This window comes from Hippopotamus amphibius, chromosome 9, assembly GCF_030028045.1.
Source record: "Hippopotamus amphibius kiboko isolate mHipAmp2 chromosome 9, mHipAmp2.hap2, whole genome shotgun sequence".
NCBI classification, from domain to species: Eukaryota; Metazoa; Chordata; class Mammalia; order Artiodactyla; family Hippopotamidae; genus Hippopotamus; species Hippopotamus amphibius.
The window spans coordinates 75,300,136-75,325,518 of NC_080194.1; the positions used below are offsets into that span (position 1 = coordinate 75,300,136).

The window sequence follows — 25,383 nt, forward strand, 5'->3', positions numbered from 1 at the left end:
AGCAGGATATAAACTTCAGTATATGGGAGGATGTGTGTAGGTTATATGTAAATACTATGTTTGCCATTTTATGTAAGGGACTCGAGCATCTGTGGATTTTGGCATCCACAGGTGGTCCTGGAATTAGTCCCCCTTGTACACCGAGGGACTGTATGTGATTGGTTTCCAGTGGTGTCACTTGAGAAGGTCGGCTGTGGTATTTGCGCCCATGTGGCTTCTCTCACTAATGTCTGTCCACTGCCAGTAAGAGCTTTGACTGCACCCAGGAATGATAAGACACAGACTCTCCAGGCCAGACTCTGCTGTCACACACATGCCAGAACCAACAACCAGACTGCTGTTCCTTCTTTGGCTAGATGTGACCCAGGAGGTCACCTCGGAGACACACAGACTGCAGGGAAAAGCTTGAAGACATCCCTCACTGCCCTTGCATCCCCCCGACTACACACACACACACACACACACACACGCACGCACACCAGGAGTCTGCAGATGGTATATACAATACTCTTTCTCCTTACCCTTTCTTCTGCCAAAGACGCTTCCCTTCCTCCCAACTGAGTACAGAGAGGCAGAAATAAAATGCGTTTATTTTATTCATATCTGCCTAAAAGCACATTTGAGCAGAGAATAAAACCTGCTAAAGGTTAAGCATCTAACTGGCAAATCAGTCACTGAAGATTTTGGAGACTTTTTAAAGCCTAAAATCAGCATCATGTGGGTTTACTATAATATACACAACAATTTCCTTGTTGATTTTTTAGGATCTTTTTATATCTTTGCTATTGGAGGCAACACTATGTTTGATGTTCTTGATGTAAATCTTCCTCCTGAAAACCTGCCTGTGGATGAACAATCCAAGAAGGGTGTCAGGACCTAGTGCTACCAGCTGGGGTTGTCTGTGGTGTAGATGTGTGACCCACTCTTCTTCTTCTCAAACAGTATGATCTAGGAAGAACAGACAGGCTGACAGTAAGAAAGGTTGAGCCCAATACACGATGAGAAAGACACTGTGATTCATATTTTGGGGATGAAGGCAGATCTGAGCATTTATGAGCCTTAAAAACGGGGGTGGGGGGCCACCCACCTCATTGTCCTCTGGCTGGAGCCAGGCACCAGGAAGGTAAAGTGTTTTCTGAGGTCCAATAATCCAGTATCGCCCAAGGTTACGTCCATTGACAAACACAAATCCATAATTCCAGTCCTGGAAGGGAAGAAGCCTTGAACAGATTCACTCTGGCAAGGTAAAGCCCAAGGCTTCCAGCAGTGAGGGCACGGCTGAGAGACTCGGTGGCACTGAGCATGGAGGTGACACGTCCTACAAGTCCTACCTGCTACCTGGCCAACGGATGGCAGAGAAGATGCTGAGGCACTGCTACTCCTGACCTGTGACAGATGGTGCTGTCTTTAAAAAAATAAAAAAAAAAAAAGCACGTGTTCTGCTTCCAGAAACAAGTACTAGGTGAGAGAGGTGAACGCTGCTGCTGACAACAACCATAAAAGCAACACAGTTTTTTAAATCTGCTTGTGATCCGGTGAAGAATTACAGGACCAAGACCTGAGAAAAGGCACAGAGGCAGCTGTCCCACTAGAGGCACCTGCTTACCCAGGAAGACGAGGCTGAGGAGCTGAGCAGAACTTTCATAGTCTCACACGTTGAGGTTTTGTTCAGAAAAATTGGGTATCAGGGAATCTCATTAACTAATCTACCCTCTGCCTTGGGACCTGTTAGGGGATGCAGAGATTGGGAGGGGTGCTGACAATATTTCATTTTTTATCTCAACAGTAATTTTATGGTGTTTGCTTTGTGATAATTTAGTGATCTGTACATTCATATTTTGTGTCTTTATGTTACCCATGTGTGTTTACAAATAGAAGACATACTAGGTAAAAAATATCACCTCCTCAACAAAAAGGAAATTGGAGAATAAAATTTATGAACAATCCCATTCGTGTAAAAAGTGATTGTGTAATAGCCAGGACATGGAAGCAACCTAAATGCCCATGAACAGATGAATGGATAAAGAAGATGTGGCACATATATACAAGGGAATATTACTCAGCCATAAAAAGGAATGAAATGGAGCTATATGTAATGAGGTGGATAGACCTAGAGTCTGTCATACAGAGTGAAGTAAGCCAGAAAGAGAAAAACAAATACTGTATGCTAACTCATATATACGGAATCTAAAAAAAAAAAAGGTACTGATGAACCCAGTGACAGGGCAAGAATAAGAATGCAGATGCAGAGAATGGACTGGAGGACACAGGGCTGGGGGGGTGGTGGGCCAAGGGGAAGCTGGGACGAAGTGAGAGAGTAGAATAGACATATATACACTACCAGCTGTAAAGTAGATAGCTAGTGGGAAGCTGCTGTATAACAAAGGGAGATCAACTCGATGATGAGTGATGCCTTAGACGGCCAGGACAGGGAGAGTGGGAGGGAGTCACGGGAGGGAGGGGATATGGGGATATATGTATAAATACAGCTGATTCACTCTGGTGTACCTCAAAAGCTGGTACAAGAGTGTAAAGCAATTATATTCCAATAAAGAGCTTAAAAATAAGGGGGAATTGTGTATTTGTGTATGTGTTTAGGCAAAGTTACACATGAAACCACACAAAATGTTGGCATGCTTAGTTCTGAGAAATAGAGAGGACTAGAGGAGGGGTGGATTGAAAAGAGAATGCCCACCCTTTGCTCCCTACATCTTGTTATTATTTGAATTTTTCCATGTTTTTTAAATGATAAGTTAGGAGGACTGAGAAATGTGGGAGACCTTGGTTAAAAGTAAGGAAGAGAAAGAAAGGCAGAAATGGGACTGCTCCTGCTGGGAACACAATGGCCTTGCTTCCAGACTCCTCCCAAGAGAACAGGTGGTGGGGACCCCAGAGCAAAAGAGGGCACTCACTCACCGGGAGTGTCAGGAAGGTGTCCTGGGGAGAAGAGCCAGCCTTCAAGGTGCCCAGGTAGAAGGCAGGGCCCAAGGAATGACTGGGGACAGGCCTCCAGGAGGCAGAGCGGAGCCTGCAAGAAGGCCACACTTTGAGGGATAGGAAAGCCCTTTCCCAACTGCAGTCCCCAAACTGACCCCAGGTTTCCCACATAGGGACCAGGATTCTGCGTCAGGGGCTGTACTAGGCCAGAAGCACTAGATTGGAATCAGCAGCCTCTATAATCCTGAGTCTATCACTCCAGGTCCCTGAACCTTGGCGCCTCGTCTGAAAAGTGAAGAGTTGGAGACCTCGAGTTCCCTGCTCTCCAAGGCTAGGGTTAAGAGGGTTACGGTTAGGGTTGGGAGGAACATACCTCTCAAAGAAGCTCATTTTCAGTTCCAGAGAATAGATAGTGAAACTCTGCAGGAGAACGTTATTCAGAGTAACAGGTCCGATTAATCCTGCGGGTGGGGGGCGGGGGGGAGGGAGGAGAGAGAAGATGGACAGGACATTCTCCAGGGTCCGGGCCCAGACTCGCAGGCCGGATCCACCTGTGACCAGGGCTGGGCCAGGAGGGCACGGACTGGTCTGACCTGCACGACTGAGGGTCTCCATACCAACAAGAACGCTCTGCACCCAGGATCAGAACTTCCCTTGGAATTTCCAGAAGGGGACTAGGTCCTGCTGCAGACAGCCAAGACCCCACCCCCGGGGAGCGGAAAACGGCAAGACAAGGTAAGGGGCAAATGCATGGTTGGTCCCAGGACCCAGGGGTCCTCCCACTGCCTGGGGGCCCAATCTTTACTCCCAACTCCACCCCCAATCTCTAGGTTCAAGTCACCATGAAGAAAGGTCATGGCCTGTTTCTCAGGCCCAGAGCCCACCTTTCTGCTGATTTTGAATTTTCCATGAAAAATTGACTCGTCCTTGATTCTCTACCAGGATCCTCAAAAGCTGACATTCCTGCTTGGGACAGACCAGGTCATGGGGACCACACGGCCACGTAGGGCTTTCACTCTGGAACCCACTCTTCTTGGAGTCCCAGATGGAAGACCAAAGAATGGGAGAAGAGGAGGCCCCAGAGCCCAGGGTTCCCCGCCTGCCCCAAGGACTCCGTGGATTCCTACTCCTCACTCTGTCCTGCCTGGTCTGCCTTCAGAGTAGCCAAGGGACTAAGCTGTGCCTGTGATCAGAGACCCGGCCAGGGGCTTGGAACAGGCCATGTTTGCACCCGAGTCCAAGATCTAGGGCAATACCTAGATTTCCAAATTACATACCATGATTTTAGGAATGTCTATGTTCTGAAAACCATCAGACAGAATTCCTAAACTTGTCTCATTCAAAAACACCTGCAAAAGAAGAGCCGGCGTCAGATGGATAGGCCCACCTGGAGGAAGGGGACAGGGAGGCCTGGGTTAGGGGTAGTGGCTATGAAGGAAGCCACTAGCCTCAGCGCCCACAGGCGGCCAGAAGCCAGCCCGACTCAGAGGCCCCAACAGACTTAAGTCGTGATAAGTAAAGCAGGTCTCTTTCACCTGACTTTACACCCCAGTCAAGGCTCACACAAAGAAGTGCTTAAAAATGCTATCAGATGTGAACTGGACCGGCAAGGGACCACCCGCCACCACAGCAGAGCTGGGCTGGTTTCCTGCCTGCAGCCAGATGGCCCTATCCCACCTGAGCGACATCCCGCACATTGGCGTGCAGCCGGCCCCCGGAGCAGACGGTCGTCTCATACAGCGCGAGCCCATAGGACTGGCCATTGCCATCGTTGATGGGCAGGTTCTCCATGTTGAGTGGAATGCTAGACCTGACCGGCTGAGAGACGGAGGGGGAGCCGGGGGTGAGAAACAGTGCCTTCTTCCTAAGACCCTGGGCATGTTTTCTTGTACCTGCTAATGGTCCCCGAGAGCCCTTTGGATGAGAAATTGAAACAGATGCTGTGTGATGAAGCCTTGTGCGCTAGTCTCCACTGACCAGGAGACTTGGGATGGGGCGGGGGGAGAAGGCAGGGGGACCACTCCTCTAATCCTGAACCAACAGTGTAAACAGCCGTGTCCTAGCGTGACTGTAGGCAAGCAAAGAGGATGCACTGAGCAAATACTTATTTCATGTCTGCAACGTGCCAGGCACAACTTTTTATCAGAAGGCGGGTCAGTGGAGACAAAACAATGTGAACTCAAGATTGACATCTTCCAATGTTCACCTTTTCTTCTGCAGGGACAGGGAGTCTAGTGTTAAAGGGAGAGCAGGGACCCACAGGGGCTCAGCGATTCGCCTAGTTGATGGTGAAGACGAGGCAAAAACCGAGTTTCATAGTTCCCAGCTCAGCAGCCCCTCCCGTGGGGACAGCGCAGCCCCACTCAGGACAGGGTCATCGGAGCTGGGAGCCAGGAGTCTCTCGGGTCCTGCTTCTCTCCATCCCCTCTTGTTCTTCAAGTTCAAACCCATTCACATTCCACCCAGAAGGGGCTCCTGGCTCTTGCCCCCTAGTTCTAAATATGGACAAAATGCAGAGGATTACATTCACACTTCCCACTAAAAAGCCCTTGAAGGGATCTTTGCTCTGTGGCCTCAGCCAGTTCCCCCCGCCCTGTGTCTCCAATGGCCCCCCCGCTCCCCCAGAGCCCAGGTGGCGCTCACCCTATTCAAGTACTGCAGGGCATCCCACAGTGGCAAGTAAAGGGATGCCTTCACAGAGGGGTACACAGTCTTCGGTGTGGGTTCCGGTAAGAGGGGCAGGGGGGTGGCTGCAGAGAAAACGGGCAAGAAGCGCCTGGAAGCTCCCTTCCTTCTCCAAGCCTCCCTACCCTCTCCGGGAGCTCTCGTGCCCCGGGGCCAACCAGGGAGGTGGGTCCTGGGTCAGCACCTCTCCAACAGCGATGAACGCCTGCGGGACTAAGTTGGAGCCACTTTATGGGCACAGAGAGCTGACGGCTACAGACCCCTCAGGGGTCTCAAGAGCAGGACCTCTGCCTGATGCCCTTTGGCGATGCCGGAGCTGCCAGACTTCCTAGCACATAGTAGGAGGTTCATCAACTTAATTTCAAAAACACAATTCAATAAGGTGACTTTTGCTGTTGTACATGAGGGTATCCTGTCCCACAACATGCTGAGAGTTTTATAAACAGTAACTTCAGCTTCACAATCATTATAGGAGACAAGTACCATTGTTTTCATGTTTAGAGAAGACACTACAGCTTAAAATGACACATCTTTTTAGTGGAAGAGCCAGAATTTGAACCGAAGGTTGCCCCTGCCCTAATAAGCGCCTTTAAGCGTCTGCCCACAGGGAACCCTTCCCTTTTCTCCCCTCCCGCTTCCCGAGGAGGGCCACCCCTCCAATAAAATGGCAGGAGTACCAAGGATGGATTTAAAGAGTTCTCGGAGCTTGAAGTACTTGTCTGTGTAGTCCCCAGCCTCTGTCAGCAGCGCATCGTAGTCTGCAAGACACCAGCCGCCGTTACTGGGCAGGGGACGCCTCCCCCCCACCGCCGCCACCACGAGCTGGACCAGGGCCACTGGACAGGGATGGGACATATCTTCCCACCACTGGACCAGGCTGGGGTGCAGGGGAGTAAGGCCACCCTGGGAGCATTCCCCACAGCACTTCCTGGGGGTCTGAGGCTCATCTGAGGACACTGTCTTCTCCCCTCAACCTGACTGCCCAGCGGGGCCTCCAGTGCCCACACAGCAATCACCACTGGATTCCACGTGGGGAGATCCAGGTCAAGGGCTCCGTGGACAGAGGAGCGCAGCAGAGCTCGAGGTCACAGGCAGCCCCGTCTACGGCAAGGACAGCCTGCTGACGGCATTGTGAGCATATCAGCAGGAAAATAAAGAGATAAGAGAATCCTCAGTGCTCAGCATAGCTTATGGGTCAAAAGCCCCGTGATGCCAGGATATGCTTTCAGGGCCTCCCCAGTAAAGCCCCAGGGCCCCCGTGCTTGGAGGGTACCATCCCAGCGAACACCTGCCATAGCTCGTGACAACACCTCTGTGCCGTTCAAAATCCGTGGCCCCATTCATGAAACCGAAGTTGGTTCCCCCATGGAACATGTACACATTGAAGGAGATGCCCAGTCTGATAAATTCAGACACATTGCTTTTAACCTCTGCAGAGGAGGAAGATGAGAAATAGAGAACGTTAACACTCCAGAGAAGACAGGAGTCTCTGTGAAATCTCCTCTTCAACCCTGCCCCACCATCAACTCAATTGTTTTGTCCTTCAATCTCCACAAAGATTCTAACCAGACAGTGGGTGGAACTGACTAGAACTGCCCTAGGAAACCAAGTCTTATCATTACCAAGAGCCTTTTTAAAAATTATGTCTCCCAGAGTATGGACATGATTTGACTCCAAACGACATCTATTAAACAACCACCTGAGAGCCTCTACGTCACTTAAATAGCTAATGTTCATTAGATTTTTTGAAATTGTAGAAATAATTAGTATACCCTCGTGACTACCTTCTAGGGTAATATCTCTGGGGCCACTTATTTAGAACCACTGCAATAGTCCACAATCACTAGCCACAGAAGTTCGCATTTTTGTTTCAAGTTCATCTTTGCACTGGACACAACAGGGACGGGCTGGTTAAAAGTTAGTTAGGTGTGGGATTCGGGGTTGGCTGTGCGCCTTACTTTCCGTCTGGTCTTGTTCAGCCTGTTTTCTCTCTTAGAGCCTCTGCTCCCTTATCTGTTAAAAATGAAGGTCCTAATCCTACTACATCAAGGATGGATGAGAGATTTATTGATGGGGGCACATATGTAAGAAACATGCACAGTGCCTGATATACATGTGGTCAGAAAACCCTTGTTTACTGGTGGTGGTCAGGAGTTATTTTTGTTTTGTTTTGTTTTCTATTTTCCAGCCCAAAGCAGACTTTTCTCAGTTACCCACTACCTTTCAATGGTTTTCTTTATTTCCGGTACGAGTGAGCTTGTTTTTATAACACCCGTAGCAAAATATCGTTAGTAGAAAAATACTTTTATTAACCACCTCTGCCAAGCACCGCTCTGAGCAGTTTACAGGGGTCACCACACTTAACCCTGACAACGGCCCTATGAGGGAAGATGGGGGGGGGGGCGGGGCACAGAGGCTCAACAAGGAGGTCACCCTGCTGGGGCTGCAATCCCTGTCGCTTTGGCTCCAGAATCTACAATTGCTCTCATCTCCTGATGATTTCTGCCCCTCAGCGGACATCTCCAGAGCAGTGGCCAGTGCATTTTCCAAAGATGATTAGGCCTTTCAGCAAATGCATGCCCTTCTCCAGAGACCCTTTCCCGGGACCCCCACGGCTGGTCTGCCCCTGCCTCTTCTGTCACTGCACCTGTTTGTTTGCTTCAAAGCATCTGTCGGGTGGGGAACTCTACAGTGATTATTTACATAACTACCTGTCCGTCCACTAACTGACAAGCTCCTAGGGCGCGGGAGCGAAGTGACTTGCACCCACCAGTGCACCCTCAGGCCTGGCCATGTCCCTGTCCACAGTGGGTGCAGGTCAGAGACTGATTGATGAACAGAGAAACGTGTGAACGACCCCCGCTCAGGGCCACTCCACTGGGTCAAACCCTGCAGAACACTCACCATCTGCATCTCTCACCATGTGTTTATTTCCCCAGGTGTCAAACCAGCCAACCCAGTATTCCATGATCAGAATGGGCTTATTGCTCTAGGAACAAACCACATCAAATATTAAGTCTGACAAAAGGCAGAAGAAAAATCAGAAAAATTGAATATGACAAATGAGAATTTGAGGAACTCTAGCTTTCCACTTTTCCCAACTCAGCACTCACTCCCTGCGCCCCGTCACCCACTACACCTTTGCCACCATCCACAGCAGTGGCTCCTCCTCTTCCCCTACAGGCTCAAAAGATACATCATATGTACCTTAAAACATAGGAACAAAAAGAAACATAAAGTTTGGGGGGCATTACCCATCTCGAGAAATTAGAAAAAACAGAAAAATAAACCAAAGAGTAAAATAAAGGAAATAATAACCTGATGATTATTGCTGAGGGCATCTTACAATCATGATAAAAACAATGGGGGCCTGTCCTGCTCCTGCATTGTTTATCGAGTGGCTGATAGAGTAAGCAGGCAGATAATTAGTAAGGATAGAGATTACCTGAACAACATCACAAAACAACCTGACCTAATGTTAATATACAAACAAATGCAAAATACATTTTCTTCCAAAATGCAAATGGAACATTTACCAAGAATGACCATATTACAAGCCATAAAACAAACCTTAAAAGATGTACAAGAACAGAGATCACACCAAGTATATTCTTGGATTTTCACAGTATTAAAATAGAAATCAATAACAGAATGATATCTAGAGAATCCCCAAAGACTGAGAAATTAAACAACATGCTTCTAACTGATACATGGAATAAAGAAGATGTCTCAAGGGAAGTTTAATGTTTTGAACATTTTTAAAAACATTATTTGAAAATAAAAATGCAGCATTTCAAAATTGGTGGGATGCAGCAAAACCAGCACATACAGAAAATTCATAGCACTAAGTGTTTATGTTAGAAGAGAAGAAAGTCTCAAATCAGTAACCTAAGCTTCTACCAGAAAAAAAAAAAAATCTAGTAAAAGTAGGGCAAATTCAATCCATTAAGGAAGCAGAAGGTAGAAAATGTTAAAAGATCAGAGCAGAAAATCAATGAAATAGAAAACAGGACAGTGATAGAGAAAAAAAAAGTCAACATCTATTGTTTCTGAAAAGAACAATAAAAGTGATACGCTTCTAGTTATACGGACCAAGATTTTTTAAAAAGTACATGAAGTTGCCAATATCAGGAATGAAAGAAGGGTTGTCATTACTTGCAACAAAAACATTCAAAGGGTATTAATGGATCATTAAAACAACTCTACGGCCATGAATTCAAAACTTAGATGCAAAAGGAGAGACTAAATCCTTGAAAGACACAAACTACCGAAACTCATTTAAGCAGCAATAACCTGAATTGTACTATATCTATTAGAAAAATTAAATTTCTAATCAAAAACCTTCTAAAAAAGAAAACTTCAGGTCCAGATGGTTTCAATGGTGAATTTTACCAAACAGTAAACAAGAAATACTAACAATTCTACACAACCTCTTCCAGAAGATAGAAAAGGAGGGAATTTTTCCAAACTCATTTTATGAGGCCAGCATGACCCTAATTCCAAACTCGAACAAGGCATTTCAAGAGAAGAAAACCAATTTTTCAAGAAAAGAAAACCAATGATCAATATTCCTCATGAACACAGAAGCAAAAGTTCTCAACAAAATATAAACAAATTGAAACCAGCAGTATATATCAACGAAATGAGAATACATCACAACCAAGTGGGATTCACCCCAGGAACGCGAGACCGGGTCAGCATTCAAAATTCACATTCACCGTATTGGCACAAAAGAGGAGGTGGGCCTGGTCTGAGGTCACACGTATGGTGGCAAAGGCACGATCCTCTCTGCTATCAAAAGGGATTAAGCAATGGTTCACGCTACATACAGATGAACCTCAGAGTCATCAGGGAGCATGAAAGACTGGATGTTGTAGCATCCCACGCATATGAAACATCTATAAAGGCACATCTATGGACATGGAAAGCACACGAGCGGCTGCTAGGGCAGGAGGTGGGAGAGGGATTAACTGCATGGGGAAACCGTCTAGATTGTGTTGATGGTTGTAAAACCCTACGGATTGAATAGTACACTTGCAATGGGTGAATTTAATGGTGTATAAATTGTACTTCAATAAAGCTGTTTTTAAAAGGAACAAGAAAAACAAAACAACAATGGAGACACTAAAAACTGGAGACAGCCACGGCGCCGCCCTTGGCAGAGCCCCTTCTTCTCACTAGGCCAGAAACTGCAGAAAACGTTGAGCAAAGGAAATAAGATTCATTTGCTCTTTGATTAAACAATGGAGGAGTGCGGAAGGCTGCGGAGAGGGTGCTGTGGGGGAGAGAAGAGTGATGGGGGGTGGGGTGCTGGGCCTGGAAAGAGGGGCGCCAGGTACAGCAGGCCCTGCAGGTACCAGGGAACCCGGATGCGTGTGAAGCAGAGTCGGTCCAGGGAGCTGGGTCCCCGCTGTGCAGGGAGAGAGGATGCCATCCCGGCAATTGTGTCTGTCCATCTCCATGACTCTCACAGGGTCACCCACTGAGCAGAGCTACTGAACGCATGTTTGGGGAAGACTTCACAGTCAATGGCCCCGAGTCCCCGCAATCTGCAAAACCTGTGAACAGGCTGCCCCAGCGACCCGGCCACCTCCCAGTCCATTCCCCTCCCACCACCTTCCTTGGGGCATCCCTGCGAGGCAGCCCCAGCTCCCTGTTTTGAACACCACTGCCCAGGCCGGGCGGTCTCCTCCTTACCTGCACACTATAAAGATGTTTCAAAGAGTCCTTCTTAAAAGTTTTCATGTTGATGGTGGCCAGCACTGCAGAGAGAAGGGGAGCTGCTGAGGCCCTGTGGTCCCCAACTTGGGGAATGGGCGGCCCAAGGAGGGAAGCGTACCGGGACCCTGCTGCATCCCTCTGTGCAGGGTATGAAGGGCTGCCACACTTGCCCTCACATCACTGGGCACTTCAAGGACAACATGAGAGAAGAAGGGCAATTCAAAGTAGCCATATTTTGGACTTCCCTGGTAGCACAGTGGTTAAGAATCCACCTGCCAATGCAGGGGACATGGGTTCAATCCCTGGCTCAGGAAGATCCCACAGACCGTGGAGCAACTAAGCCAGTGCACCACAACTACTGAGCCTGCACTCTAGATCCAGCGAGCCACAACTCCTGAAGCCTGTGCACCACAACTATCAAAGCCCACACCCCTGGAGACCATGCTCCACAACAAAGAGCAGCCCCCGTTTGTCACAACTAGAGAAACCCCGTGGGCAGCAATGAAGACCCAATGCAGCCAAAAAATTAATAATAACAATAAATAAATAAAATTTAAAAAAATAGCCATGTTTTGTACAGAGAAGTGGAACAGGCCAAGGTCACATGACTTGATTAGAGCTGGGCATTGCACGCAGGTTTCCTGGTCCCAAGGTCAGCGCACTCTCCACCGCACAGCAGTAATGTGGGGACGCACCACCAAGGAGGAGGAGAGGACATGACAAATGTCCCCTGGACTCCTGGGGGTGCTGCTACCTTGGTCACTTCCCTCTCTGTCATGATTTCATGATTCTGTCCTGAATTGTTCGGCTACTTTACCCCCAGGACCCTCGCCGCATCCACAGTAAGCCTTGGGCTGTGGGACGCAGGACTGGGCTCTGCCTGGGCCACCATCCCGACACAGCACCATCTCCTGCTTCTCCTTGAGGCTGGTGGAGAAGACTTGACCCTAAGCCATGCCCAGCACCAGCCCAGACTCTTAGCCACAGAAAAATTGGGGAAGATGGAAAGGTGCCCCGAGGACAGAGGCTCTGTGGGAAGATCTCGGGAGTGAGGACCAGGGATTGAACCAGCCGGATGCCCCTTCCTTTGACCTTGAGTCCTCGCCATTGTGATATCAAGCCTCTGATATCAAGTCCACTCCAATGTACACAGGCAAGAGAGGCATCAGGGATGCACTTGGTCTTTCTGAGGCTCCTTCAAGACCCAAAGGTCTGTCTCAGAGCCTCAGATCTCCCTCAAAATAAGTCTAAGTTCATACCTCCTTTTATGTGGCCTTTCAGCACTTCATCCGTGCTATCTGAGGTCAAGAGCAGCTCCACAATCCCTCTCTTCAGCAGGGCCTGTTGAGAGAACTGGACAAGATGAACCCACCTCCTTGCTCCCCTGGGAAGAAGCAAATATAAGGAAATTAGGAAATATATACACCTGGGCTCAGGCGGGCAGCACGGGAACTAGACAGAAAGGCGCAAATCGAGAGTCTGCCCACGTGCAGCTCAACACATCAGGGGACTGTGGTCTCTGACCAGCCTGGTGTCTTTCCCGGGGGCAACCCCATAGCTGCATATGGGCTCTGACACCCCATGGCCATGAGCTCCAAAGGAAAAGAACAAAGCTGAGTTCACAAGGGAACCCGGGGGAGGGTCTACATGGTGGGCGGGGCGGGGTGGGGGGGGGAGAGATAGACGTGTAGATAAACAGATGATAGGTAGGCAGACATAGATAGTTAACAGGGTGGGGGAGGGGAGGGAGAAAGTGCGAGACCTACAGGTGATAAACGGAGGGACACCGGGGGGGGGGGGGGGGGGGGGGGGGGGGGAGGCCGAGGCTGCGGCCGCTGAGGAAGACCAGAGTCACAAACCCGGTCCTGTCTGGACACGGAAGCCCGCCTGCCCCAGGGAGGTGGGGGAAGCCGGGTCTCATCTGCAAGTCGTGTTTACGGAGGGCACAGGGAGCAGATGACGGCCAGGAGCCGAGGACCCCGTCTGTGTGTCTTATGGGCTCACAGAGCCAGACCTGGGTCTGGAGGGAGTCGAGGGGCACATTTTAAAAATCGAATAATTAAAATAATGCCGAATGAGATCCACTTGAGGGGTCTGAGGTGATGTCCCTGAGCCCAGCCAGGGAGGGAAGCTTCTCACAGACCGCGTGGGCTGCAGAACCACGGCTGCAGGGCGGGAGCCAGTACCGGGAGGAGCCAGCCCTGCCCTTCCCTCTCCCCCCCCCACTGCCGCCACCCAGTGTTCTCTGTGGGCAGAGCACGTGGGACCCCCGCCCCCCACTCAGCAACCTGGGTGGGTCCACTTTAGACCGGGACTCATCCGCTTCCTGAACGTGGGAACCTGGGGGTTGGGAAGGGCCTCATCCCCCAGAAAGGACACCAGGCAGGGTGGCAGGCGTCCCCTGGCCTGAGACATGCCACCCCAACCCCATGGATGATCAAAGGCGACAGAAGAAAGAGTATTCATACCACAGGTCAGAGAAGGCAGCACCGTCATTCGGCCCAGGAAGAGTCATTTATTACTATAGGTGAGGACTCACCACCCCCAGCTTTCATGAGAACCGTGGGTCACAGAGATGGGACAGAAAGGAACAACATTTTAACCTCATGTTTCACCTTATAATAATGTCATCTGAGTCCTTCCTGGTTGCTCTGACCCTGTTTTAGATTCACAGGGACACTGAACTGGATCCCACATGGTCCCATCGCCCACAGCACCCGTCACGGTCACCACGCAGCAGGGACTCACACACAGGCTGTGAGGGAGGTGACCAGGTCTCACCTGGTGAAGGTAGGGCATGTAAGCCTTGTCCTTGTAGAAGGAGCCATACTCGTTCTCCACCTGCACCGCGATGATGGGCCCTCCCTCGTGGTACTGGAGATGGGACAGACGGACAGGCAGGGTGAGCCTTCCAGGGAAGCAGGGGAGGGGCCTGGGCTTTGCTGTGTCTCTCTCCTCCCCATCCTGCAGCCAGCAGCCCGACCGCCCTGGTCTTCGTGGGTCAGCAGCTGCATGGCTTTCCCTCGATTCCTCACACTGAGTTGCTCACTCCAAGATCCCAAACCTGCAAACTCACCTGCTTCCACCTTCCCACCTCCTCACTCCCCGTCTCAGGGGGACGCCACCACCATGCACACAATCCCCTGCCTCCCACCCCCTTCCCGGGGGATGCGGCGCTCCATGCTGGCCCCTCTCCTGCTGTGCTTTCTTCCTTCCCTGCCAGACCCACTGACTCCCATCACTATGGAAACTACCCAGAACCCCCACTCAGAGACAGAGCAGGGAGCGCTGGCTCTGGGCGGCCCCCCTCCACCCGCAGGCCTCCCACTCCCTCCCCTGAGGCCCCACCTCCTGAGCGGCCCTTGCACATTCCCGGCCTCTGCTTCTCATTTGTACCCACTCCTCAAACCACCCCACCTGCCAACAAGCCATTGACGATGCCCTAGACGTGCCAGAGTCACAACATGTCCAACGTTTAACGTAATCTGTGAATGTCCGTCCACTCTGGGTCCAATCTCTGCTCCCTGAAGTCTGTGCACGCACTGCAGGCACAGTGACATCTGCTCCTCCCCACCCCAGCCCCTGCAGAGTGACGGCCGCTCTACAGGGAGGCGCCCCTTCCCTCCCTACGACGGAAGACTGGGTGCTGGCTCCTGAGCTGGAACCAGGAGAGTGAGCATGTCTTCCCTCACAGCCTCTCCTTCAGCCTCTTTCTAGAAGCCCTAGAAAAGGCTGCACTAAGATGAGGGTCTAGAATTCAAACTGCAGGCCCGGCAGCTTCCGTTCTCGTGGAGAATTCTGTGGACAGCAAGCCAGGACAGCTGTTGTCCTAAAGCAAAGGTAGGAAAGCAGGAAACAGTCACCCGTCTTTACCTGCAGCGGAACCACTCTGGCAATCAGGTGATCGAAGTACTTGTTAACAGCCTCCACAAAGCTGTGGTTGGTGGTCCTCAGCTGCAACGTGGGGTCTTGAAGTAACCAGCTAGGGGGAGGGGGTGAGAGGGGGCGAGTCTCCGCGAGTGAGGTGGGAGGGAAGGCGCGAGGAGGGGCGGGATGCGGGGGGCTCCCTTCAGAGGTTTTGCGTCTCCGCCCTCTCGTCCGTGGTCCTGGGCACTCAAGGCCCTGAGAGGATGCCAGATTTCTGGACCAGTCTCCCGGACTTATGAAATGTAGGAAGAGAGATTCCACGTCCATCGCCGGGAGATGCCGTCAGCCCTGTGAGGCTCACTCGCCCATGTCCTAATGAGAGGTGGCTAAGCTTTTGTTGAATGCTCTCCCGCCTTCTTTTTCAGCTCATTAAAAATGTTTTCTTGAGCACAGCATAGGCTTAGGGGCAGAGTTACCTTTCCTCTAAGAACTAGGACTTCAAGTCAGAGAGAAGCTGACAACCAGGAAATGCCCCCGGGTCACCTGTAGGGTGCAGGGCAGGGCCTGCCCTGTAACCTGAGCCTCAACTAGCTGCTTCCCCCAGGTCAGGCGCCTCCTCTCCTGAGCCGGGCTGGAGACAAGCCCATCCTGAAGGAAAGCATAGCTTCCACTGGCCAGGAAGTAGACTGTCCACCTAGGGGCAGAGCGTGGACCAACAGGGAGGCCCGTCAGCTCTAGAGATAACAGAAGAGCATCCTTGGATTCCCCTCCCTGAACCTTGCTTGTCTGACTGAGGGCCAGCATCACAGGTGCAGGACCAGGCAAAGAAAACGGAAGGGGGAGGGAGAGAGCTGAGGGCCTCAGTGCCCTGGAAAACACAGCTCCTGGCAACAAGATACGAGAAAAACCAGAATTGGTCAGGACAAGCACAGAAGTTCGCCCTACCACCATCTAAGCGTCCCTTCCCTTCTTCCCACCACAGGAAAGAGAGGCAGGCAAAGCTCCCTCCTGGAAAGAAAGAAGAGCGGGAGCGGCGGACGCCTCCCCTCCACCGCACACAATTGGCCACATGACCAAGACCTGCACCTCATCTGTGAAACAGGGATTCAGGGATTGGAGCAGCACCGGACCCTCAGCACAGCACGCCAGGGTCACTTGGCACAACGTGTGTGAAGGGAGACACAGAACGGGCGCCGTTCTCATGAGACTGGACTAAAGGGTCAGCAGTGCTTCACTCCGGCCACAGCTGAGGCCCCCGGGCCCGCTCACCTGGGCAGGCCCCCGAGGTCGATCTCACTGCAGATGTAGGGGCCCGGACGCAGGATCACCCACAGCCCAACCTTCGCAGCCAACTGGATGAAGGCCCTAGGGGGTCAGTGTCACCAACTCTCAGGCCTCAGAGCCCAGGGGGAACGGCCCAGCACCGACACAGGGCAGAGCTGCCACCCTCTCCCCCCACCTCGGAGGGTTGGGGGCGCTGAGGGCAGGACGTGGCCCCCCAGCAGAGCAGGGAATGCCCACCCCGGGTCACAGCAGAGGACCCCAGCCTAGGACGTCTGCCCAGCCCCTCTGGGGGCACAAGGAAGAAGGGCCTCACACAGGGCACAGGGGTTCTGACTGGGAGACTGACCCCGACCACCCCCAGCCCCAGCAGTGGCGGGACCACCCTGCAGAGAAGGGCCCACCCAGGGGACAGGGCCCCCCTGCACTGCAGCGAACAGGTCTGGGCTCAGGGGAGGCAGGCCGGGGCTCCCGGGAGTAATGGGATCACAGCTGGAGAATGTGCGGTTCCTGAGAACAGGCTGCAGACCCCAGTCTCCCTCTGTTCACAAAACAGAACCCAGATGCCCCTATGGTTTCCAATCACCCCGAGGACCGCCTCCCCCCCCTCCACCGCCCAGCCCTGGGCCGGGTCGCAGAAGCAGCAGCAGCACCTACTCCAGGTCCAGGTTCCCAGAGAAGTCGAATTTGCCTCTTTCTGGCTCATGGAGGTTCCACGGAACATAGCTGTGGTAGGAAAGAGGAGCCACGATAGCATGTTTTTGTTCTTTGCTCTGAATTGCTAGGTCAGTCCCAAACGCACATAACACGCTGGGAGAGCTCGCTTCTGGAATGAGTTGAAGCTTCCATTGGCACTTAAACCTTGTTACATGAACAGGGGTTAAGTTTAATAGCCCCTCTCTCTGTTACTCGCTTGTACTCGAAGCGGCCAACAATCCTATGATTCTAGATCCCTTGAATGTATGCATAAATTATCCCACTCACCACCCATTCTTTGTAATATCCATTAAAATACAAAGAAAAGGAAAAAACCGCAAATGTCTACATATAGCCAATGAATTACTGCTAAGAATGAATAAAAATAAGAATAGAGGAGGAGTTCCTATGAAGCTAATGGAGATAAAATGAAAGAAGGTACCACTTTTAGACTTTAGCAAGAAGGACCCTGCCAGGACCTCCCGCTGGGGCTGAGTCTGTAGGACCGAAGAAATATGTAAAATTTTTATTTTGTGCTATTTTTATTAGGTGAGTATCTTGTGTGTGTGTCACCAGCAAAGGTTTTGAGTGCTGTGCCCCTAACCTCACATTTCTCATAAGCCCTATGGTTCTTGTTGCACAGTTTTGCGAGTGCAGATTTCCAAGAATGCATACACTGCATTACGGCAGAACTGACTATTTCAAGACCTGTTGTTGTGAGGAGGAACGAAAAGCTGGTTTGCTCAAGACTAAATATGCCTGGAAAAGTTTATAGCTATACCCTGAGAGAATAGAATGAAAATATTTTGCTAAATGATGCTTACAAGTGACTTACTTTAAAGAAAATTGTTGAAAAAAAATTGAAAACAAAAAAGATGGGAAAACATACAGATGAGGAAAAATTATTCTAGCACTCTTAAACAGCAGGCAAAAAAAACTCTCACATGGACTTCCCTGGTGGTGCAGTGGTTGAGAGTCCTCCTGCCAAAGCAGGGGACACGGGTTCGATCCCTGGGCCGGGAAGATACCACATGCCTCAGAGCAACTAGGCCCGTGAGTCACAACTGCTGAGCCTGAGCTCTGGAGCCCGTGAGCCGCAACTGTGGAGCCCATGCGCCACAACTGCTGAGGCACGTGCACCTAGAGCCTGTGCTCGGCAGTAGGACAGGCCACTGCTGTGAGAAGCCCGCGAGCTGCGGCAAAGAGAGGCCCCCACTCACCGCAACGAGAGAAGGCCCACACGCAACAACAAAGACCCAACGCAGCCAAAAATAAAGAATAATAAAAAAATCTTAAAAAAAGGTTTTTAAAATACCCTTACAAATAGATGTTAAGAGAGGCATCAAATAATAATAAAAAGAATGATTCATTGAGAAGATGTGATAATCATGGCCTTCTGTGCTCTTAATACACAGCTTCAAGTAAAGGAGAAGTTTACTGAATGGGAGAGGAAATGGATCCTCCCCCAGTCACAGTGGGAAGAGTTAAAATACTCCTCTAAGAAACAAAAATAACAACAACAACAACAAAAATTGTACGGATATAGACTTGAACAACACAATGGAAAGGATGGATCTAATAAATACACAGAGAAAGCAGTGGCCAACAATGTGGCACACGTACTTCTTAAAAAACACACGGGACAGTTGTTAAGTACAAAGTAAATCTCAACAAACGCCAAAAATCTACATCGCATAGTCCATGATCCCAAGGAAATGCAACTAAGTTAGAACATTTCACTTTAAAAATAGTAAAAGCTAAAAGAAATTAAGCAGAAGGCATATTCCCAAAGAGCTGAAATGTTTGAAACCAAATGACTCTGCTACTATATAGCAAAGTATGTGGCAGATATAACCAAAGCAATTCTTAGAGATGCATTTGTGTCCCTGAATAAATATATTAAAAAATATTAAATCCTGGGAAGAAAATGCACCAAATTTTCAACTCAGGAGACAAGGGGTGTGGGGACGAGACAGCAAAAAATCAAATAAAGTAGAGAGAAGAAAATTATACATAACACAGAAATTATACAATAGAAAACAAAAATATATAGGGAAGACTAAAAAATCTACAAGCTAGTTCTTTGAAAAGACTAAAAGTTTAGAAAAGATTAAGAAAAAAGTCCCAAATACACAATATGATGTATAACTTCTAAGAAAGAAAGATTTTTTTTAAGTCCTAGTCAATCCAAAAGAAGAAAGGAAAGGAAAAAAGAGCTATAGAATAAAAATATGACACATTCTAGAAGAAAAAGAAACATGAGTTAAGCAATAACTATTCAAGAGAGTTACGTTGTCCCCAAAATCTTCACCTCACAATCACAAAAGACAGTAGTCACAGAGTTTTATAAGTGAGTTTTAAGAAACATTCAGGGTAAAGATACTTCTTTTGCCAAATATTTTCAGTAAATAGAAAAAGAACATAAAGTTAGTTAATGGGTTTATTATAAGATTGATTTCAAAACTGGACAAGACAAATAAAATTTTAAGTCAAGTTTAGTTTTCATCATAAATATATAGATCTGAAATGAAACACTAGCAAACCCAGTCCAGCAATCTGCATGTGGGTGCCCACAGGGGCATGTTTCACAACCAAGCAGAATTCATCCCAGAGCAGTGGATGGACTCAGTATCAGAAAAATTTTCAATGTAATTTACTGCTTTAACAGAAGAGTGAAGAAAAACTATATCATCCCTTCAACAGATGCAGAAAGGCCTCAATAAAACTCAACAATTATAAATGATTAAACTATTTGCATATTAGATGAGCCAATCATTGATTTACTGCTTTCAGCCTCCAATCCACTGCTTGGGGTCAGCTCTGCACGAAGGGACCTGCCCTGGAAACATCCTCTCCCCTTCAATGAGTGTGATGCTTAGCTTTGCCACAAGGGGGCGGTGGGGACACTCAGGCACAAAGGGCTTCTGCTCTGGGTTTGCATTTCTCAGGTCCTGACTGTGACAGGTCCTGACTGTGACTGGTCAGTGGTGTGAGCACACCCCATGGTCCCTACTTCTTTCAAAATTCAATGCATACCAAAAGAATAAAATACCTAGGAATAAACCTGCCTAAGGAGGCAAAAGATCTGTATGCAGAAAACTTTAAGACATTGATGAAAGAAATCAAAGATGACATAAACAGATGGAGGGACATACCATGTTCCTGGATTGGAAGAATCAACATCGTGAAAATGACTGTACTACCCAAAGCAATTTACAGATTTAATGCAATCCCGATCAAATTACCAATGGCATTTTTCACAGAACTAGAGCAAGAAATCTTACGATTTGTATGGAAACGCAAAAGACCCCGAATAGCCAAAGCAATCTTGAGAAGGAAAAATGGAGTTGGTGGAATCAGGCTTCCTGACTTCAAACTATACTACAAGGCCATAGTGATCAAGACAGTATGGTACTGGCACAAAAATAGAAAGGAAGATCAATGGAACAGAATAGAGAACTCAGAAGTAAGCCCAAACACATATGGGCACCTTATCTTTGACAAAGGAGGCACGAGTATACAATGGAAAAAAGACAGCCTCTTCAATAAGTGGTGCTGGGAAAATTGGACAGCAACATGTAAAAGAATGAAATTAGAACACTTCCTAACACCATACACAAAAGTAAACTCCAAATGGATTAAAGACCTACATGTAAGGCCAGACACTATCAAACTCCTAGAGGAAAACATAGGCAGAACACTCTTTGACATCCATCAAAGCAACATCCTTTTTGACCCACCTCCTAGAATCATGGAAATAAAATCAAGAATAAACGAATGGGACCTCATGAAACTGAAAAGCTTTTGCACAGCAAAAGAAACCATAAACAAGACTAAAAGGCATCCCTCAGAATGGGAAAAAATAATTGCCTATGAAACAACGGACAAAGGATTAACCTCCAAAATATACAAGCAGCTCATGCAGCTTAATACCAAAAAAGCAAATAACCCAATCCACAAATGGGCAGAAGACCTAAATAGACATTTCTCCAAAGAAGACATACAGATGGCCAACAAACACATGAAAAGATGCTCAACATCACTAATCATCAGAGAAATGCAAGTCAAAGCCACAATGAGGTATCACCTCACACCAATCAGAATGGCCATCATCACAAAGTCTGGAAACAACAAATGTTGGAGAGGGTGTGGAGAAAAGGGAACTCTCCTGCACTGTTGGTGGGACTGTAAGTTGGTACAGCCACTATGGAAAACAATTTGGAGGTTCCTTAAAAAACTACAAATAGAGCTACCATATGATCCAGTAATCCCACTCCTGGGCATATACCCAAAGAAAACCATAATCCCAAAAGAAACTTGTACCATAATGTTTATTGCAGCACTCTTTACAATAGCCAGGACATGGAAGCAACCTAAATGCCCATCAACAAATGAATGGATACAGAAGATGTGGCATATATATACAATGGAATATTACTCAGCTATAAAAAGGGATGAGATGGAGCTATATGTAATGAGGTGGATAGAACTACAATCTGTCATACAGAGTGAAATAAGTCAGAAAGAGAAAGACAAATATTGTATGCTAACTCACATATACGGAATCTAAAAATGGTACTGATGAACTCAGTGACAAGAACAGGGAAGCAGATACAGAGAATGGACTGGAGAACTCGAGGTATGGGAGGGGGCGGGGGGTGAAGGGGAAACTGAGATGAAGCGAGAGAGTAGCACAGACATATATATACTACCAAGTGTAAAATAGTCAGTGGGAAGTTGCTGTATAACAAAGGGAGTCCAACTCGAGGATGGAAGATGCCTTAGAGGACTGGGGCAGGGAGGGTGGGGGGGAATCGAGGGGGGGGGCGTCAAGGAAGGGAGGGAATATGGGGATATGTGTATAAAAACAGTTGATTGAACCTGGTGTACCCCCAAAAAAATAAAATAAAATAATTAAAAAAAAAAAAAAAGAAGTACATACAAAAAAAAAAAAAAAATTCAATGCATTATAAGTATCATCCATAACGACCAATGGTGGGTTAACCAGGAAAGGCAAGGGAATGTAAATCTTTTAGAGTGAACGTAAGGAATACAGTTACAGATGTAAAACATGACATTACTTGCCCCATGGCGTTTGCTAACATGTTTCTGGCCTTTTCCTTTCTATATTGTAAGTTCCAGCTTCTCAGGACTGCCTTTAGTTTTTCCTCACATTAACTAACAAAACCCCACACCTTGACCATAAAAGCAACAGAGCTTTCTAATTGCTGGTGACAAACATCTCATCAAGAAACAGAAAAAGGTTAGTAGGTATTTAGGGACCACTGACCTAAATAACCTATAATAACTCATTCAGTTTCTCCATATCCCAACAATTAGAAGTTTTTAAGTTGAGTGCAATGACATTTAAGAAGACAATATAAGAAATAAATTTATGTTGTTACTTTAAAAAAAAAAAAAATGACGAAAACCAGAAAAATATACTCTGCATCATAAAATGATGAAATACCCTGCAAAGGGCACTTGGACTTGACAATAACACCTTACAGGAAGGGCTGCAAAGTGCTGTGTATGTAACCCGGACGCCCAAGCCAAATCCAGTTGTGAAAGGCAACTGGGCCTGGGGCCTGCCCAACCCTCAGCACAGCTGGGAAAGTGCCTGAGTGTCTTCACCTACCAAAGACAGTGATGCCCTCACCCCATGGGATTGCTGGGGGTGGGGAGGGAGTCCCTCCTTCCCAGAGTTTACAACAGGCCTGGCCGTGTGTAAATACTGCACACGTGTCGTGAGGGAGGAGAACTGGTGGCCCCCCTGTGCAGGGCCTGATACGTTCAAATTCGAGACTCTGGGTCCCAGCAATGTCAGGGTCATTACACGGGGGGCTTCCCTGCTGTCCCCCACCTTCGGGAGCCCTGTTCCCAGAGCTCCCGTACATCCTTTTACCAGCCGCTTCCAGAGTTCCCAGTCTGGGCCCACTATCACCCCACTGTTATGGACGCTCAGTTTTTTTAGTTTCAAGACTTTTCTGGAAATAGGTCCCTTATGAAGGGAACACCACTGTTGCTCATTCAAATATGGCTTTTGCTTGGGGTGTGCTTTTTATTCGACCAGCCCTGTGTGCGCAGGCAGGAGCCTCTGCTCCGTGTGACTTCAGGGCAGCCTCACTCCCATGGCGTGGGCAGGCCTCAAGGTGACGCTGACCCTGGACCAGCTGGCAGAGCCCTCAGGGACCACACCACCCACCTCCAGGACAGTTGTCAGGATCAAGCCATGTTGTGAAAACAGAAAATGCGTAGCCATCAGTACACCCTAAATACACGTCACCTCTTTGTCCCTAGACACATAGTCACATTAAATATCATGTTAAATTCGTATTTAAATTCTTTCAATTGACTAAGCTGACTTGCATTTCTTTTTGTCACCATCACTGAGTTCATACATATGCCAGGCACAGTGACAAGCATCTTTCTCATAAATAAGATCGAGGTTTTCTCTCATCGAATCATCAATACAACCTCATAAGGCAATTGCCATCCCTCTCATTTTCAGAGCCTTGGGAGGTGATGGCTGAGGCAGAGCTGGGTGTGAAGGTCACGTCTGTCTACCTCTAAATCCCCAAGTGCTTGATCACTAAGTTGCAAGTATCCCTTCCCTTTCAACATTACCCCTCACTTTACTGATGCTGGTATTTCCTTACACGTTTCTTTTTTATTCTAGGATTATTCCTCTAAATGCTCATCTTCACAGACGTAAATAAAAATTGTTTTTAAAACACCATGTATTTAACTGGAAGTGTACTTTGAGCATCTGTCGTAAAACTGAGTTCTCCTAAGGGGCCCAGTGACTCTCCCATGGGACAGTTTCCTGAGCAAAGCCCTGGCCCCTTTCCTATTTCTCCCAGGCACCCTATCCGAGGATGGACCACAGCAAACTAAGCATGCACTGGACTCCCCACCCCGAGGCTGCAAGCCCCTGTGGGGCCACGCTCACGTGGTGACGGTGTTGAAGCCACAGGCCCTTAGTTTGAGCAGCCGGTCCCTCCAGTAGTCCCTGGGCACCCGGAAGTAATGGATGGAGCCCCCGAAGATGACAAACTTGTGACCCTCCAGCGTGAAATATGGGTTCCTCCCGGCTCTCTCTTCAGTCTGAAGCCCCATGGAGCGGTTCTTCAGCTCAAGAGGGGTCAGATGCAACCAGTTAAACCTGCTGAGGGGCGAGAGGGAGGGGTGGGGGGAGAGAGAGGAAGGCTGTGGAAGCCCTAGTGAAAAGAGAAGGTGTGTTAATGGCCAAGCGCGCTGATGTTATTTCCTCCCAGAAAGGAGAAGGGGTCACCTCCCTCCTGGCTCAGGCAGACCTGTGCTGGTTTGGGTTCAGCTGGTCATTTTCAAATATAAAGTTATCTCTGTTTTTCACCCGAGGAGCAAAACCTGATGAAACAAAGGGCAGGAAAAAGATGCACAGGACTCTTCTCCAGCAGAGACAGGCGCTGAAAAGAGAAAGAAATAACAGTGACCCATGGAAGGCATGGGGGACGCTGGAGGGACCAGAGGGCAGCTCTGAGGCAAGGGAGAGGCAGGAGCCTGGAGGTGGCTCACGTCTCCGGCAGGTCTCTGTGCTCCACATGGGTCCACCCAGGGCCCTGCACCACCAGGGCTGTCCCACTGCCCACCTCATTCTGGACAGAGAGCTGGGGATGGATTTTCCGTCCTAAAAGCCTACATCCAAGAACAGGGCAGGGCTGAGCACTGGGGAGGGCTACTGGGAAAGGTATGGGAGGGGAACGGGGGCTCAGTGCCAGGCGGGAGCATTACACCCACCAGGTGCGGGAAGGACTTGGTGTCCAGCAGCAGGAGTGCCTTCTCAGCACCCACACCCTGACTTTCTTCCATCAGAGGTGATGGACAGACCCAGGGAGTGGAGGGAGGCAGAAGCAGCACTGGAGGAGAGAAGGCTTGGGGGGTGGGGGGTGATGAAGAGAGTCTTGGGCAGATTTGGGGGCCCAGGAGGGTGTCCCAGTACAAAACGACCCTTGTCCCAGGCAGTGTCCCCAGGGCTCAGCGCAATAAACGCCTGTGGATGACTGGCGGACAGAACACGGAGGGGGTCTAGGAGACTCCCAGGTAAGGGCTCGGGACCTGCGGTAGCCCGCGCCTGGAAGGGCCGATGGACTGGGGGCTGGGGGGACATTCACCTGGAGCGTGGCGGGGAGCCCATCGCCGCAAGGTCAAGGAGCA

At 49.0% G+C, this 25,383-nt stretch overlaps 1 protein-coding gene across 1 annotated transcript; it reads right to left on the reverse strand.

Moving 5' to 3' along the window:
- Positions 1–882: 882 nt before the first annotated feature.
- Positions 883–25,038, reverse strand: LOC130860911 (beta-galactosidase-1-like protein 3). Its single transcript, XM_057749449.1, has 21 exons — positions 24,967–25,038; positions 24,745–24,824; positions 24,504–24,635; positions 24,140–24,352; positions 17,149–17,217; positions 16,480–16,575; positions 15,217–15,325; positions 14,125–14,217; positions 12,603–12,684; positions 11,320–11,384; positions 8,527–8,611; positions 6,915–7,052; positions 6,300–6,380; positions 5,581–5,687; positions 4,615–4,755; positions 4,215–4,286; positions 3,822–3,900; positions 3,311–3,398; positions 2,917–3,028; positions 1,088–1,204; positions 883–948 (listed from the first exon to the last, which is right to left on the reverse strand). The coding sequence occupies exons 1-21, from the start codon at positions 25,036–25,038 to the stop codon at positions 883–885; spliced, it is 2,097 nt and encodes a 698-aa protein (XP_057605432.1).
- Positions 25,039–25,383: the final 345 nt, after the last annotated feature.